The sequence below is a fragment of the Procambarus clarkii genome, chromosome 6 (assembly GCF_040958095.1).
Source record: "Procambarus clarkii isolate CNS0578487 chromosome 6, FALCON_Pclarkii_2.0, whole genome shotgun sequence".
Classification (NCBI taxonomy): domain Eukaryota; kingdom Metazoa; phylum Arthropoda; class Malacostraca; order Decapoda; family Cambaridae; genus Procambarus; species Procambarus clarkii.
In genome coordinates this window covers 16,962,208-16,981,248 of record NC_091155.1, presented here as the reverse complement: position 1 = coordinate 16,981,248, position 19,041 = coordinate 16,962,208, and the positions used below count along the sequence as shown (strand labels likewise).

The following is a 19,041-nucleotide window of genomic DNA, read 5'->3' as shown; positions in this document are numbered from 1 at the left end:
AGGTGAAAAAGAAGACAGAACACGAAACAATGTGTATGAGAACATAAGAATGGAAGTGCAGGAGGCCTATTAGCCCATACTTCCTCTTGCTGCTTGCATATTTGTTCGGAGTCTTGAAGTGGGTAGAATATACTTGTGCATTAATTGGCTGTTGATTGCTAGTGTTGACCTTTTGATATGTAGTGCCTCGCTGATGTCGAGTCTCCTGCTATCGATGTATTTATTGATGATTTCAGTGTTGCTTGTTAAGATTTCTCTGGTGATGGTCTGGTTGTGAGAAGAGATTATATGTTCCTTGATGGAGCCCTATTGTTTGTGCATAGTTAACCGCCTAGAAAGAGACGTTGTTGTCTTGCCTATATATCGAGTTCTTTGGGGCTTACAGTCCCCAAGCGGGCACTTGAAGGCACAGACGACATTGGTTTCCTGCAAGACGTTCTGTTTCGTGTCTGGGGAATTTTTCATGAGAAGGTCGGCCGTTTTTTTGTTTTTGTAGTAAATTGTCAATTGTATTTTCTGAATTTTGTCAATAAGGATAACGTTTCTATCAATAATGTCTTTCCAGGACTCTTTCCTCCGTTTTATGAGCCGTCGAAAAGAAATTCTGTGAAACAATCTAATAGGGGTATAAGAGTTGTGTTAGTTGACTCTTCGGAGGTTGCATGGCATTCATCTTTCTTTTTTTTTTGACGTCTTCAACAAAACCGTTAGAGAAGCCCTTGTTGACTAGGACCTACCTTACCCTACAGAGTTCTTCATCGACTTGCTTCCATCCTGAGCTGTGGCTGAGAGCTTGGTCGACGTAAGCGTTGACAACACTCCTTTTGTACCAGTCTGGACAGTCACTATTGGCATTGAGGCACATTCCTATCTTTGTTTACTTAATGTAGAATGCAGTGTGGAAGCTTCCGTTCCTTTCCGTGACTGTTACATCTAGAAAAGGCAGCTTCCCATCATTCTCCATCTCGTGCGTGAAACTCAACACAGAAATCTGCTCGAATGTCTCCTTCAGCTGCTGCAGACGTCTGACATCAGGTACCTGCATAAAAATGTTTTTTTTTCTAGCTGTAACAGTCACGGAAAGGAACGGAGGCTTCCACACTGTAGTCTACACTAGGAAAACAAACATATTAATGTTTGATCATACCCCTTGAAACGTTGGGTGAGGCTAGTCGACACAAGTATCTGGCCACCAACTATGGACAGAGAAACATACATTCTGTATTATACTTATTGATTTAATCTCTATACAATTATCTGTATGTATGCATAGTTGTTAATTATAGATCTCAGGTTCCAAATCATGAAGAATAAAAAGCAAGATGGATGGTCTTAATATTTTAATTAAATAAATTTGGAAGACACAGATAGACTCAGTAATTTTTCAATGAGGTACTCTTAGGAGTCGAACTGAGTAATATTGGTAATTTTCGGATGATGTTTTGTACTGAAAGAGAGGTATTCTTCTCGTGTTGATACACTTCTCTTTGACTGAGTCGTACCCAAGATGTACCTGACTCTACTGATAACATTGCAATAGAATTTAAGAGGTAAAATAGCTGTTCAGATTTATTTTTGTTTATCTGAGTATAGTTATTTCTTGTAACGTATTAGGAAGAAATGAATTTCATATGTGCAGATTTTTTTCTTAACTATTAGTTATATTTATATAGTTGTTTATTCGATTAAAGATACACAAATTAACAAAAACAAAACACAAAAACTGTAATTTTCTTTAATTCGTTGCGATTAATATAATAATGTTCTCGAGATATAAAGAGTTCAAGAATTAGCTATTTCTCTGAAACCGGACGAACTTAAAAAACAACTCTTGTTTTTTATGGTTATCTTGTTTAAATTAATAAGTGTTATGTAAATGAAAAATTCTAAATTACTTCATCTGTTTTTCAGATCCCCAATCCAAACAATGACTTCATAGAAATGCATCTTTGTTGTGACATCCCGTATCAAAGGATTGCGATTTGTTGATATAAAAAGATTTACAAGGAAATCTCACGGAATCGCTCAAAAAGACAAAGAGATTAGTAAACATGTTAACACATTTAAAAGAATTGGATCCATACAAAATGTGTTTCGGGACAGAAAGGTTTGATCCAAAATATGCGGGGATACACATGGAACACATTTTGAAAGTTCTCAATAAAGATTTGACTTGAGATTTATAAATCTTGTTGTTTTTATCAAAATTAGGTAATACCATGGAATTATGTAGGTTTTTAATAGGTAGTATGATTTCATTTATATTTATAACTAATTCTGGGGCACCACGAAAGTATAAGTATAACATTACAAAAAGTTATTTCAAATATTATAAATAATTGACTGACAAGTAGACATTTAAAATAAGTTTATCAATAATACACAATTAATTATATCATATTTTCATATATATAATCAAGGAAAACTAACTTCTTGCCACAAATATAACCTTTAAACTAAATTTAATCCGAAACATTAATTAAGAATTCTACTGAAACAAACTATTAAATGTTGCATAATATTGAACTCTAAACCAAAATTTTTCTAATCGACTATGAAGACAAAGGCGGAGTACCAAGGTTACCCGGCGGGTGTGAACGTATATAAGGGAGGAACTGTGTAGCAGAGATCAGTCACCTCCCTGACACCAGCCGCTGTGTTGCTCTCGCTCCCCACAATGGTCAGTTGCACACGTCTGGTACTAGTAGGGAAACATGCAATGTTCAAAGCTAGGAACAGCAGAACGAGGGCCGTATATTTAGACAAAGCTGTCGAGAATAACTTCTACAGATGTAACTTCTTCTAACAGTACCTACGAGAATAACTTCTACAGATGTTCAGCTGTAAAAAGATGCTCTGGGTTAGGCTAGGAAGTGCCGAATCTAATTAAAAATGAGTCACATCAATATCGGGAAGACTGCCTAATCTTTAGTTATCATGACGATGTTGCGATATCAGACTAGTCCCGTATTGACTGTATGACGACACTCTTCACATATGTACTTATGTTGGAATTATTATATATGTTAGTATTTTTGTCATTAGCAATAACACAATAATATTTGTACTCTAATTGTGGTTATTATCAATATAATTTATATATCTATTAATTATTAATTGTTATGTTCTTGCAGAAATACGTACTGTTCTTCATGGGGTTGGCAGCCCTGGTTGCCTCTGCTATGGCGGCCCCCGGAGGCATTGGTTATGGCGGTGGATATAGAGGCGGATTGGGAGGATTCGGCGGTGGATATGGAGGAGGATTTGGTGGTGGATACGGAGGCTACGGCGCTGGATATGGAGGCTACGGTGGTGGATATGGTGGTGGCTTCGCTGGTGGAAGAGCTTCCATCAACTTCAATCTGGGACATGGTGGCGGATATGGTGGTGGCTACGGAGGACATGGTCTAGGTCTCGGCTTTGGAAATGGTGTTGGATACGGCGGTGGCTATGGTGGTTATGGAAAATAGTTGTAATAATTCGTTCCATCAAATTTACAGAGAATTAAATAAAATAACATATGAATAAGTCATAGATATATGTTAATAATTTAAAATAAACTAAAAACTTCCCATACGCTGAAGGTTTTGTAACTCATCCTTTAATTAAATGAACTAAAAAATTAATCCACTAGACAGAAATATGAAGAAAACCAATCGTGAAAACATGGAATAATGAAGACATAAAACTAAACATATTAATCAAGATGTCAACCAGAAGTATAAATGAAGATGGGCAATTAGCTAAAATAAAGAAAATTTGGAACTAATTAGATTAATCAAGATGTGAAATTCCTCATAATAATCATCATGATGTTGAACTAATTATAATAATCAGGATGTAGAACTAGCCATAATTGGGATGTGGAGTTAGATAAAATAATTTGTAGGTCAATGACAGACGCTTGAAACTACCCTCCCTCAAATAAGCATAGCTAATAGTCTGGGGTACGGGATGAACATAGGCTGATCGGTGTCGCCAGAATTCAAATGAAAACAGCATCGCGGAGTCACATCTAGACCCTCACAACAATTTTGGCACTACCCGCCAGTACTTAAAAATTCAAATCAGATTTGATTCATATTGCAAATATGCATCAATATTCATTGATCTCCGGAACATTTACTTAAATTTCCTGCTATTTAATTGTGCCGTGCTCCTCTTCATCTGGGCACTGGGACGACCCAATTCTCCAAGACTCTCTCGATAATATAATAATTAATCTTGTATGGTTTAAACAGGCTACTTCAAAGCATCTCGCCTTCATCCAAACTTAATGAATCAAATAGACATTATCTTCTCTCTCTCTCTCTCTCTCTCTCTCTCTCTCTCTCTCTCTCTCTCTCTCTCTCTCTCTCTCTCTCTCTCTCTCTCTCTCTCTCTCTCTCTCTCTCTCTCTCTCTCTCTCTCTCTCTCTCTCTCTCTCTCTCTCTCTCTCTCTCTCTCTCTCTCTCTCTGTCTCTCTGTCTCTCTCTCTCTCTCTGTCTCTCTCTCTCTCTCTCTCTCTCTCTCTCTCTCTCTCTCTCTCTCTCTCTCTCTATCTCTCTCTCTCTCTCTCTCTCTCTCTCTCTCTCTCTCTCTCTCTCTCTCTCTCTCTCTCTCTCTCTCTATATATATATATATATATATATATATATATATATATATATATATATATATATATATGTCGTACCTAGTAGCCAGAACGCACTTATCAGCCTACTATGCAAGGCCCGATTTGCCTAATAAGCCAAGTTTTCCTGAATTAATATATTTTCTCTAATTTTTTTCTTATGAAATGATAAAGCTACCCATTTCATTATGTATGAGGTCAATTTTTTTTTATTGCAGTTAAAAGTAACGTAGATATATGACCGAACGTAACCAACCCTACCTAACCTAACCTAACCTATCTTTATAGGTTAGGTTAGGTTAGGTAGCCGAAAAAGCTAGGTTAGGTTAGGTCAGGTAGGTTAGGTAGTCGAAAAACAATTAATTCATGAAAACTTGGCTTATTAGGCAAATCGGGCCTTGCATAGTAGGCTGAGAAGTGCGTTCTGGCCACTAGGTACGACATATATATATATATATATATATATATGTCGTACCTAGAAGCCAGAACGCACTTCTCAGCCTACTATTCAAGGCCCGATTTGCCTAATAAGCCAAGTTTTCATGAATTAATTGTTTTTCGACAACCTAACCTACCTAACCTAACCTAACCTAACTTTTTCGGCTACCTAACCTAACCTAACCTATAAAGATAGGTTAGGTTAGGTTAGGTAGGGTTGGTTAGGTTCGGTCATATATCTACGTTAATTTTAACTCCAATAAAAAAAATTGACCTCATACATAATGAAATTGGTAGCTTTATCATTTCATAAGAAAAACATTTGAGAAAATATATTAATTCAGGAAAACTTGGCCTATTAGGCAAATCAGGCCTTGCATAGTAGGCCAAAAAGTGCGTTCTGGCTACTAGGTACGACATATATATATATATATATATATATATATATATATATATATATATGAATATTTTGGTAGCAGTCTTTCTTGTAAACATATGTTGTTGAATATGACCGAAAGGGTAAGATTAATAATTCTAAAATGAATCTTCTCAATATTTCTTACGTTCTTCTTCACTGTCGAAGGTAATTGATAAAGTAACTCTCCAATATTTATTCTTTTTATTCCTGGTCTGACGCCTGAACGCGTTTCGTAATTCCTTATTACATTTTCAAAGACTTAGTTTACACACAAAATACATTCGTACTTATACTCGTTTTGGGTGAGGTGATATGGAAGAAAAGTTTTGGGTGAGGTGAACAGAAGACAGAACACAAAACAATGGGTATGAGAACATAAGAATGGAAGTAACTGCAGAAGGCCTATTGGCCCATACTTCCTCTTGCTGCTTCCATATTGGTTCGGAGTCTTGAAGTGGGTAGAATATAGTTGCGCATTAGTTGGCTGTTGATTGCTGGTGTTGACCTTTTAATGTGTAGTGCCTCGCTGATGTCAAGTCTCCTGATATCGCTGTATTTATTGATGATTTCTGTGTTGCTTGTTAAGATTTCTCTGGTGATGGTCTGGTTGTGAAAAGGGATTATATGTTCCTTGATGGAGCCCTATTGTTTGTGCATAGTTAAACGCCTAGAAAGAGACGTTGTTGTCTTGCCTATATATCGAGTTTTTGGGGCTTACAGTCCCCAAGCGGGTACGTGAAGGCACAGACGACATTGGTTTCCTTCAAGGCGTTCTGTTTGGTGTCTGGGGGAGTTTTTCATGAGAAGGTTGGCTTTTTTTTTGTAGTAAATTGTCAATTGTATTTTCTGATTTTTGTCAATAGGGATAACGTTTCTATCAATAATGTCTCTCCAGGACCCATTCCTCCGTTTTATGAGCCGTCGAAAAGAAATTCTGTAAAACAATCTAATAGGGGTATAAGAGTTGTGTTAGTTGACTCTTCGGAAGTTGCAAGGCATTTCACTTTTATTTTTTTTGACGTCTTCAACAGAACCGTTAGAGAAGCCGTTGTTGACTAGGACCTACCTTACCCTACAGAGTTCTTCATTGACTTGCTTCCATCCTGAGCTGTGGCTGAGAGCTCGGTCGACGTAAGCGTTGACAACACTTCTCATGTAATAGTGTGGGCAGTCACTATTTGCATTGAGGCACATTCCTATGTTTGTTTATTTAATGTAGACTGCAGTGTGGAAATTGTTCCATTCCGTGACTGTTACATCTAGAAAAAGCAGCTTTCCATCATTCTCCATCTCGTACGTGAAACTCAACACAGAATTCTGCTCGAATGCCTCCTTCAGCTGCTGCAGACGTCTGACATCAGGTACCTGCATAAAAATGTTTTTTTTCTAGCTGTAACAGTCATGGAAAGGAACGGGGCTTCCACACTGCAGTCTACACTAGGGAAACAAACATAGGAATGTTTGATCATACCCCTTGAAACGTTGAGTGATGCTAGTCGACACAAGTATCTGGCCTCCAACTATGTACAGATAAACATACATTCTGTCTTATACTTATTGATTTAATCTCTATGCAATTATCTGTATGTATGCATAGTTGTTAGTTATACATCTCAGGTTCCAAATCATGACGTATCAAAAGCAAGATGGATGGTCTTAATATTTTAATTAAATAAATTTGGCAGACACAGATACAATCAGTAATTTTTCAATGAGATATTCTTTGGAGACGAACTGAGTAATATTAGTAATTTTCAGATTGTGTTTTGTACTGATAGAGAGGTATTCTTCTCGTGTTGATACACTTCTCTTTGACTGAGTCGTACCCAAGATGTACCTGAATCTACTGATAACATTGCAATAGAATTTAAGAGGTAAAATAGCTGTTCAGAATTATATTTATATATCTGTGTATAGTTATTTCTTGTAACATATTAGGAAGTAAGGAATTTCATTGGTGCCGATTTTTTCTGAACTTTTAGTTTTATTTATATAGTTGTTTATTCGATTAAAGAAACACAAATTAACATATAAACGAAACACAAAAACTGTAATTTTCTTTACTTCGTTGCGATTAATATAATAATGTTCTCGAGAAATAAAGGATGTTCAAGAATTAGCTATTTCTCTGAAACCGGACGAAATAAAAAAAACTCTTGTTTTTTACGGTTATCTTGTTTAATAAGTGTTATATATATGAAAATATCTAAATTATTTCATCCGATTTTCAGATCCCCAATCCTTACAATTACTTCACAGAAACGCACCTTTGTTGTGACATCCCCTATCAAAGGATTGCGATTTGTTGAAATAAAAGACTCACAAGGAAATCTCAAGGAATCGCTCCAAAAGACAAAGCGATTAGTAAACATGTGAACACATTTGATAGAACTAGAACCATACAAAATGTGTTTCGGATCGTAAAGGTTCGATCCGAAATATGCGGGGATACACACGGAGTGTATTTTGAATGTTCTCACGAAAGAGTTTACTTGAGATTTATAAATCTACTTGCTTTTATCAAAATTAGGTAATACCAAGGAATTATGTAGGTTTTTAATAGGTCAGTGTGATTTCATTTATATTTATAACTAATTCTACTGAAATAAATAAATATTTACATTTATTTAAATTTAATTTATTTGAAAACAATTTTTTCAATAATAAACAATTAATTGTATCATATATATATATATATATATATATATATATATATATATATATATATATATATATATATATATATATATATATATATATATATATATATATATATATATATATATATATATATATATAATCAAGGGAAACTAACTTCTTGCCACAAATATAACCTTTAAATTAAATTTAATCTCAAACATTAATTAAGCATTCTACTGAAACAAATTATTAAATGTTGCATAATATTGAACTCTAAACCAAAATTTTTCTAATCGACTATGTAGACAATGGGGGAGTACCAAGGTTACCCGGCGGGTGAGAACGTATATAAGGGAGGAACTGTGTAGCAGAGATCAGTCACCTCCCTGACACCAGCCGCTGTGTTGCTCTCGCTCCCCACAATGGTCAGTTGCACACGTCTGGTACTAGTAGGGAAACATGCAATGTTCAAAGCTGGGAACAGCAGAACGAGGGCCGTATATTTAGACAAAGCTGTCGAGAATAACTTCTACAGATGTAACTTCTTCTAACAGTACCTACGAGAATAACTTCTACAGCTGTTCAGCTGTAAAAAGATGCTCTGGGTTAGGCTAGGAAGTGCCGAATCTAATTAAAAAGGAGTCACATCAATATCGGGAAGACTGCCAAATTTTTAGTTATCATGACGATGTTGCGATATCAGATTAGTCCCGTATTGACTGTATGACGTCACTCTTCACATATGTACTTATGTTGGAATTATTATATATGTTAGTATTTTTGTCATTAGCAATAACACAATAATATTTGTACTCTAATTGTGGTTATTATCAATATGATTTATATATCTATTAATTATTCATTGTTATGTTCTTGCAGAAATACGTACTGTTCTTCATGGGGTTGGCAGCCCTGGTTGCCTCTGCTATGGCGGCCCCCGGAGGCATTGGTTATGGCGGTGGATATAGAGGCGGATTGGGAGGATTCGGCGGTGGATATGGAGGAGGATTTGGTGGTGGATACGGAGGCTACGGCGCTGGATATGGAGGCTACGGTGGTGGATATGGTGGTGGCTACGCTGGTGGAAGAGCTTCCATCAACTTCAATCTGGGACATGGTGGCGGATATGGTGGTGGCTACGGAGGATATGGCCTAGGTCTAGGCTTTGGACGTGGTGTAGGATACGGCGGTGGCTATGGAAAATAAATATTCTATTTCCCCAACCACTAAAGAAAGTAAAGCCCAAAATATTAAAATATATTATATATTTGTTAACATTATTTTTAAATTTGCATATTTTAAATATAAATATGCTATTCACGGAAGTCTATAATTCAATACCTTCGTCAAAATTACGAAAACATATATTTCTTATGATGCAGGCTTTCGAAGAAAATTATGACACTTCTTAATGTGAAACCAACAGTTGTTATTTTGTTTCTGATGAAATATAATTAGGGTCAATAGTCTTTTTCAATTGCTTCACTGGTTGTGCTATGATGCTCATGGATAACTGTGATAGCTTTGTGTACACTACATTAGGGGTCAGTTTTGTGTCCGCTTCATGAGGGATAGTTTTGTGTACACTTCGTGAGGGATAGTTTTGAGTACACATCACGAGAGACAGTTTTGAGTACACATCATGAGATGTGTACACAAAACTGTACACAAAGTTTTTTGGATGTTTGCCGTAACTAATGTAGCAAACGTGGGTTTCCAGACTTGTGGGTCTTGGCATTCCCATAAGCATAACCAGGTTTGTATTCCCCAATAACCTTTGGCAGGTGGAGTCCGGATTTCTTGGCGTTCACAGTTTCAAAGATCCGGCTTGAACGCCTCTTGACATACCAGAAAACATACTAAGAAAGTCAAGAGGAGTACAAGCCAGATCTCGAAACTGTGAACGCCAAGAAATCCGAACTCCACCTGCCAAAGGTTATTGGGGAATACAACCCTGGTTGTGCGTATGGGAATATCACAACCTGTCCTCTTAAAAAGAACGTCGCTTTTGGCCGTTTGCCCGTATGGCCGAATTTGGACGTAATTTGAAAATGAAAAAAAAATTAAAATAAATTTGGGATTTCTTTTTTCAACAACAGTAAGTTAAGGGTCCTCTGATAGGTTAGGTGGGCAGGAAATTCTCATAAAGTTTCAAAACGTTATGAAAAACGTGAATTTAAAGTGTCCTCTTATAACCTCTGCACGTAAGGCGGACGACTCAAATAGAAAACGGAACAGAACGTCACTTTTGTGAGTCGATTTCATTTCAAATTACGTCCAAATTTAGCCATATCGCGCATACCAGCCAAAAGTGACGTTCTTTTTAAGAGGACGGGTTGAATATCAAGACCCACAAGCCTGGAAACCCAGTTTGGCCAATCATCAGCCAGATACCCACTACAACATACAGACCGGCTAAGCGACTCAACTGCTTGCTGATTCTTTATGTACCTTGTGCTTATAGGCTGAATTATCCAAAGGAATTCGTTGACTTACTGCGGGGAGTACGGGCCACGAGGATAAGAGCCTCGTTGGATGTAGAGTCGCTGTTTACCAACGTACCTATGGATGAAACAATCGGGATGATAGTGAACAATGTATCGTGATCCAGCTTGTATTCCTCTTAAGATTCCAGAAATCATACTAAGAAAGCAACTCCAAGCTTGATTGAACATTCTGCTCATTCAAAATAAGAATTTTCTTAAATATATTAACATTACTGAGAAATGACATTAACGTGATATGCCAAAGAACAAATTCACAGGAGGAGCCTTGATGAGGGTTCGAACGTATGCGCAGAGATTTTTTCGGGTGTTGGTAAGCCTAAGTTAGGATAGATGATTTGGTTCTATTAAGAATTACTTATGTTAACAGTACGAAGATAAAGAATGTAGCAACCCATCTTCAGGCTGTGTTTGTCCAAGCGGCAGCTGAACCAAAGAAGAATTCGTCAGTTTAAATGTGATGTATATTCAAAATATTTTTCTTTTTCTTATATTGGAATTTTTGTATAGTTGGGCTTAGATTAAGCAAGAATAGATGTTTAGGTTCTGCTGAGAAGTATATGTGTATTCATGGGTGAAGCATTTACAGTGTTGTGATTCGAACAGAGGAAGTGAGTGAATCATTGCTCGAATAAACTTCAAACGGAATCAGTTGTGGTTTTTGTGATAAGTGGATTATATAGACAAAAATCCGTTTTATTGCCAAAATTAATGAATTTTCATATATTGTAAATAAAATGTTTCGAAATGTATTTTAATATTATCAAGACATTACAATCAGAAGTTAAGTGAAATCTATATAACTTCAAATCGACGTTGGTAGGTACTTCTTATATTTTAAATATTTCTCAATAGAGTTAAAATTCTCAAAAATTTATTTAAAATAATTTGTGGAAAATTAACCTAAGACAACGTAGATAATTGCTTCCTAATCTCATTATGTAAATATTGTAAGATGGAAGGCCAATGTACTTTATATCATAAGGGACATTAATTAACGAGTTGGAGAAAAAGATTTTTCAATTGTCAGAGGATATGATAAGAAATAGAAATAGAAAAATAGAAAGTGTGATAAGAAAAGAAATAACAATTGTTTAAAAAAAAAAGACTTAAAAAACGATATCTGAAAGAAGAACAAGTCCGACCCAAACAAAATATATTAAAGTCCCAATTGTATTCTCCTTATTTAAACAAAAATTGTACAAAATTAAGAAAATAAAACCAGAGTCAGAAAACATGTTTATTATCATAGCAGTGAAGCCAGTATTTCATTTTATACATATACGACAGAAGAAAAACGTTTCTATTAACTTTATTCTCAGTAATAAGTTGTTTGCTGAATGTTTACATTTGAGAAAATATGTAATGGTTTAATATTATTTTCATGATACTTAAGTAGGAGCCCAAAAGATCATCCATCTTGCCTCTCAAAACCTAATATAAGGCCAAGAGGCCCACTAGTATTCATTTCTTCAGGACTCTCTCATTAAATATACACAACTCTCATAAAGTGTACACAATACTAACCCTCATGAAGTGTGCACAATACTAATCCTCATGAAGTGTACACAAAGCTATCCCTCATGACGTTTACACAAAACTATCTCTCATGAAGTGCACACAAAACTATCCCCCATGAAACGGACACAAAACCATCCCTCTTGAAGTGTAATTAATACTATCTCTCATGAAGTGTACACACAACTATCCCTCATGAAGTGTACACAAAACAATACCTCTTGAAGCGGACACAAAAATATCACTAATGAAGTGTACACAAGACTAACAGTTATCCCTAAACATCAAAGCATAATCACTACCTGTTAAGAAATTGAAAAAGCATATTGACCATAAATATATTTCATCAGAAACAAAATAACAACAGTTGGTTTCACATTAAGAAGTGTCATAATTTTCTTCCAAAGTCTGCATCATAAGAAATATATGTTTTCGTAATTTTGACAGAGGGACTGAATTATAGACTTCCGTGAACAGCATATATATATTTAAAAATTTGCAAATTTAAAAATATTGTTTACAAATATATAATATATTTTAATATTATGGCTTTGCTTTTCTTAAGTGGTTGGGGAAATAGGATATTTATTTTCCATAACCACCATAGCCACCGCCGTATCCTACACCACGTCCAAAGCCGAGACCTAGGCCATGTCCTCCGTAGCCACCACCATATCCGCCACCATGTCCCAGATTGAAGTTGATATTAGCTCTTCCACCAGCGTAGCCTCCATAACCAGCGCCGTAGCCTCCGTATCCACCACCAAATCCTCCTCCATATCCACCGCCGAATCCTCCCAATCCGCCTCTATATCCACCGCTGAATCCTCCCAATCCGCCTCTATATCCACCGCCATAACCAATGCCTCCAGGGGCAGCCATTGCAGAGGCAACCAGGGCTGCCAACCCCATGAAGACATACACGAAATTCTGAAAGAACATAACAATGAATAATTAATGACTATATCAATTATATTGATAAGAATCATAATTCTAGTACAAATATTATTGCTAATGATAAAAATAATGACATATATAAAAATTCCAACATAAGTACATGTATGAAGAGCTTCGTCATTTAGTCAATATGGAACTAATCTGATATCGTAACTCCGTCATTATAACTAAAAATTTGACAGTCTTCTCCAAATTTTTGTGACTCATTTTTACATAGATTCAGCGCTTCCTAGCTTAACCCAGAGCATCTTTTTACAGCTTAACTGTAGAAGTTATTCTCGGCACTTTTATATCTCTATCTATGGCCCTCATTCTGTTGTTTCTAGCTTTGAACATGGCATCTTTCTGTACTAGTACCAGACGTGTGCAACTGACCATTGTGGGGAACGAGAGCAACACAGCGGCTGGTGTCAGGGAGGTGACTGATCTCTGCTACACAGTTCCTCCCTTATATACGTTCACACCCGCCGGGTAACCTTGGTACTCCGCCTTTGTCTACAAAGTCGATTAGAAAATTTTTGGTTTAGAATTCAATATTATACAATATTATATAATAAGTTTCAGTCGAATGCTTAATTAATGTTAGGGATTCAGTTGAGTTTAAAGGTTATATTTGTGGGAAGAAGTTAGTTTCCTTTGATTTTATTTACGAAAATATGATACAAATTACTGTACTTGTTTATTATTAGAAAAACTTATTTTAAATATCTGCTTTTCAATCAATTATTTATAATATTTGTAATATCTTTTGTAATGTTAAACTTACACTTTCAAGGTGTCCCAGAATTAGTTATAAATTCAAATGAAATCACTCTAACCTATTAAAAACCTTCATAATTCCAAGGTATTACCTAGTTTTGATACAAAAACCGATAGATTTATAAATATCAAGCCACATCTATATTGAGAAATTGAGGAAATGCTCTTTCTGTTTCCCAGCATATTTCGAATATAACCTGAACATTCCGAAAACATTTTGTACAGATCCAGTTCTTTTTAATGTGTTCACAAGTACATGAATCGCTTTATATATACGACCGATTCTATGAGATTTCCTTGTAAACCTTTCATTTCATTACATCGAAACCCTTTGATAGGGGAAGTCACAACAAAGGTGCATTTTTTAGATGTCATTATTTGGATTAGTGAACTGAAAAACAGATGAAATAATTTATAATTTTTCATATATATATAACACGCAATAAACAAGATAACCGTCAAGAAACAAGAGTTTTTTTTTTCGTCCAGTTTCATAGAAATAGATAATTCTGGAACACTCTTTATTTCTCGGGAAAATTATTATATTAATAACAACGAATTAAAGAAAATTACCGTTTTGTGTTTGGTATGTTAATTTGTGTTTCTTTAAGTGAATAAACAACTACATAAATAAAACTAAACGCCCAGAAAAAATCTGCACATATGCAATTCAGTTCTTACTAAGATGTTACATCAAATAACTAAACTTAGATAAATGAAAATTATCCGGAACAACTATTTTACCTATTAAATTCTTATGCAATGTTATCAGTAGTCTTGAGTTAATTTATGTTAATAAATAAACAGATCTTAAATACACTTCAAATTTAAATTGACGAATTCTTCTTTCGTTCTCCTGCCGCTTGGACAAACACAGCCTTAATATAGGTTGCTACAAGCATTACCCTCATACTGTTAACACGAATAATTCTTAATAGAACCAATTATCTAACCTAACTTATGCTTAGCAATACTCGAAAATATTGAATATATAATTTTGTATTTGAGAAAATATAAAGGTTTAAAAAATCTTTGATATATTAATATAAATATAAATAATATAAATTTCATATTATAAAAATTATAAAAATGGTTTATGAATATATGTTTGAGAACGGCTGTTGCGTGACTACCAATGTCATAGGATTTGTTAAAATACCCATTATTGCCATGAGGTCCAAGCACCTAATCTTGACCAAACTATGCAAATCATTCTATACAACAATAATTATTATTCGTTTTTTTTCCAAACAGAAAAAAATAGCGGCATCCCACGTTTGTGTCTGTTAGTGAGGACATTGAGTTTGGGTAATTATCAAAATATCATGACAACCCATCCTCGACATTGGCCTTTCAATCCACCAGATTTTATAATGCGTATTTGTTAAAATTTCTTTCAAGACTTTATTTAAAAACCGAAATTAGTTCAGGAATTTAATATTATTATGTGTGAATGTTATACACATAGGCCAAAGTTGAGTTAGGTAAGATTCTTCTGTTTTGTTCACAGACTTTTGCATCGAGAAAATCTACAATCAATCCTTAAGCGACTCTAGCCCAGCCTGCTGTTATCACCGAAACTGCTGAGTGTAAGACAAATTGTAACTTAGAAAACATAAATTACTAATTATATATTCAAAGTTCGGATTCGGTTAAGCCAAGATCATGTGTATTATATATAGTCACAGGACAATTTTGATTTTATTTTGAATTAAGAATATGTAAGTGAAACATTTCAATCCGTCATCAGACTAAGTCCATTCCACATATCGGTTGACCCCAAAGACGCATTCATAAATTTTAACATTCTGGTCATTCAAAATAAGAATTTTCTTAAATATAAATAAATATTACTGAGAAATGACATTAACGCGATATATCAAAGAACAAATCCACAGGAGCAGCCTTGAAGAGGGTTCGAACATATGCGCTCAATTTTTTTCGAGTGAGGCTAAGCCTAAGTTAAGCTAGATGATTTGGTTATATTAAAAATTTGTTGCGTTAACAGTACGGAGGTAATATATGTAACAACCCCATCTTCAGGCAGTGTTTGTCCAAGCCGCAGCTGAACCAAAGAAGAATTCGTCAGTTTAAATATGACGTGTATTCAAAATCTGTTTCTTTTTAAAATATATTAGAATTTTTGTATAGTTGGGTTTAGATTATGCAAGGTTAGGTGTTTAGGTTCTGCTAAGAAGGAAATATGTGTATTCATAGGTGAAGCATTTATAGTGTTGTGATTCGAACAGAAAAAGTGAGTGAATCATTGCTGGAATAAACTTGAAACGGAATCAGTTGTAGTTTTTGTGGTAACTGGATTATATTGACAAAAATCCGTTTTATTGGCATAATTAATGAATTTTCAAATATTGTAAATAAAATGTTACGAAATATACTTTTAATATCATCAAGACATTACAGTCAAAAGTGAATTGAAATCTATAACTTCAAATTGACGTTGTTAGGTACTTCTTATACTTTAAACATTACTCAATGGAGTTAAAATTAGCAAAAATTTATTTAAAATTGATTTGTGGAAAATTAACCTAATACAACGTAGATAATTGCTTAATAATCTCATTATGTAAATATTGTAAGATGGAAGGCCAATGTACTTTATATCATAAGGGACAGTAATTAACGAGTTGGAGAAAAAGATTTTTCGATTGTCAAAGGATGTGATAAGAAATAGAAATAGAAAAACAGAAAGTGTGATAAGAAAAGAAATAACAATTATTTAAAAAAAAAGACTTAAAAAACGATATCTGAAAAAAGAACAAGTCCGACCCAAACAAAATATATTAAAGTCCCAATTGTATTCTCCTTATTTAAACAAAGATTGTACAAAAGTAAGAAAGTAAAACCAGAGTCAGTAAACATGTTTTCTTATCATAGCAGAAAAGCCAGTATTTTCATTATATACATATACGACAGAAGAAAGACGTTTCTATTAACTTCATTCTCAATAATAAGTTGTTTGCTGAATGTTAACATTTGAGAAAATATGCAATGGTTTAATATTATTTTCATGATGCTTAAGTAGGAGCCCAAAAGATCATCCATCTTGCCTCTCAAAATCTAATGTAAGGCCAAGAGGCCCACTAGCATTCATTTCTTCAGGACTCTCTCATTAAATATACACAACTCTTATGAAGTGTACACAATACTAACCTTCATGAAGTGTGCACAATACTAACCCTCATGAAGTGTTCACAAGACTATTCCACACGAAGTGTATACAAAACTATCCCTCAGGAAGTGTACACAAAACTATCCCTCAGGAAGTGTACATAAAACTATCCCTCATGAAGTGTACACAAAACTATCCCTTAGGAAGTGTACACAAAACTATCCCTCAGGAAGTGTACACAAAACTATCCCTCAGGAAGTGTACACAAAACTATCCCTCATGAAGTGTACACAAAACTATCCCTCATGAAGTGTACACAAAACTATCCCTCATGAAACGGACACAAAACCATCCCTCATGAAGTGTAATTTATACTATCCCTCGTGAAGTGTACACACAACTATCCCTCATGAAGTGTACACAAAACAATACCTCTTGAAGCGGACACAAAAATATCACTAATGAAGTGTACACAAGACTAACAGTTATCCCTAAACATCAAAGCATAATCACTACCTGTGAAGAAATTGAAAAAGCTTATTGACCTTAAATATATTTCATCAGAAACAAAATAACAACAGTTGGTTTCACATTAAGAAGTGTCATAATTTTCTTCCAAAGTCTACATCTTAAGAAATATATGTTTTCGTAATTTTGACAGAGGGATTGAATTATAGACTTCCGTGAACAGCATATATATATTTAAAAATATGCAAATTTAAAAATATTGTTTACAAATATATAATATATTTTAATATTATGGCTTTGCTTTTCTTAAGTGGTTGGGGAAATAGGATATTTATTTTCCATAACCACCGTAGCCACCGCCGTATCCTACACCACGTCCAAAGCCGAGACCTAGGCCATGTCCTCCGTAGCCACCACCATATCCGCCACCATGTCCCAGATTGAAGTTGATATTAGCTCTTCCACCAGCGTAGCCTCCATGACCAGCGCCGTAGCCTCCGTATCCACCACCAAATCCTCCTCCATATCCACCGCCGAATCCTCCCAATCCGCCTCTATATCCACCGCTGAATCCTCCCAATCCGCCTCTATATCCACCGCCATAACCAATGCCTCCAGGGGCAGCCATTGCAGAGGAAACCAGGGCTGCCAACCCCATGAAGACATATACGAAATTCTGAAAGAACATAACAATGAATAATTAATGACTATATCAATTATATTGATAAGAATCATAATTCTAGTACAAATATTATTGCTAATGATAAAAATAATGACATATATAAAAATTCCAACATAAGTACAAGTATGAAGAGCTTCGTCATTTAGTCAATATGGAACTAATCTGATATCGTAACTCCGCCATTATAACTACAAATTTGACAGTCTTCTCCAAATTTTTGTGACTCATTTTTACATAGATTCAGCGCTTCCTAGCTTAACCCAGAGCATCTTTTTACAGCTTAACTGTAGAAGTTATTCTCGGCACTTTTATATCTCCATCTATGGCCCTCATTCTGTTGTTTCTAGCTTTGAACATGGCATCTTTCTGTACTAGTACCAGACGTGTGCAACTGACCATTGTGGGGAACGAGAGCAACACAGCGGCTGGTGTCAGGGAGGTGACTGATCTCTGCTACACAGTTCCTCCCTTATATACGTTCACACCCGCCGGGTAACCTTGGTACTCCGCCTTTGTCTACATAGTCGATTAGAAAATTTTTGGTTTAGAATTCAATATTATACAACATTATATAATAAGTTTCAGTCGAATGCTTAATTAATGTTAGGGATTCAGTTGAGTTTAAAGGTTATATTTGTGGGAAGAAGTTAGTTTCCTTTGATTTTATTTACGAAAATATGATACAAATTACTGTACTTGTTTATTATTAGAAAAACTTATTTTAAATATCTGCTTTTCAATCAATTATTTATAATATTTGTAATATCTTTTGTAATGTTAAACTTACACTTTCAAGGTGTCCCAGAATTAGTTATAAATTCAAATGAAATCACTCTAACCTATTAAAAAAACTTCATAATTCCAAGGTATTACCTAGTTTTGATACAAAAACCGATAGATTTATAAATATCAAGC

The 19,041-nt window shown here is 34.9% G+C and overlaps 3 protein-coding genes and 1 long non-coding RNA gene across 4 annotated transcripts; 2 read left to right on the top strand and 2 right to left on the bottom strand.

The window, feature by feature from the left end:
- Window positions 1–2,637: 2,637 nt before the first annotated feature.
- LOC123753324 (uncharacterized) lies at window positions 2,638–3,504 on the top strand. The gene is made up of 2 exons (XM_045735326.2): window positions 2,638–2,680; window positions 3,135–3,504. The coding sequence occupies exons 1-2, from the start codon at window positions 2,678–2,680 to the stop codon at window positions 3,468–3,470; spliced, it is 339 nt and encodes a 112-aa protein (XP_045591282.2). The 5' UTR covers window positions 2,638–2,677; the 3' UTR covers window positions 3,471–3,504.
- A 4,986-nt stretch (window positions 3,505–8,490) lies between these two features.
- Window positions 8,491–9,337, top strand: LOC123753903 (uncharacterized). Its single transcript, XM_069309643.1, has 2 exons — window positions 8,491–8,533; window positions 8,988–9,337. The coding sequence occupies exons 1-2, from the start codon at window positions 8,531–8,533 to the stop codon at window positions 9,312–9,314; spliced, it is 330 nt and encodes a 109-aa protein (XP_069165744.1). The 5' UTR covers window positions 8,491–8,530; the 3' UTR covers window positions 9,315–9,337.
- A 3,378-nt stretch (window positions 9,338–12,715) lies between these two features.
- On the bottom strand, window positions 12,716–14,757 carry LOC123753292 (neuropeptide-like protein 31). The gene is made up of 2 exons (XM_069310359.1): window positions 14,752–14,757; window positions 12,716–13,060 (listed from the first exon to the last, which is right to left on the bottom strand). The coding sequence occupies exons 1-2, from the start codon at window positions 14,755–14,757 to the stop codon at window positions 12,716–12,718; spliced, it is 351 nt and encodes a 116-aa protein (XP_069166460.1).
- Window positions 14,758–17,660: 2,903 nt separating this feature from the next.
- LOC123753313 (uncharacterized) lies at window positions 17,661–18,569 on the bottom strand. Its single transcript, XR_011223786.1, has 2 exons — window positions 18,523–18,569; window positions 17,661–18,120 (listed from the first exon to the last, which is right to left on the bottom strand). It is a non-coding gene; the product is annotated as an uncharacterized lncRNA (long non-coding RNA).
- Window positions 18,570–19,041: the final 472 nt, after the last annotated feature.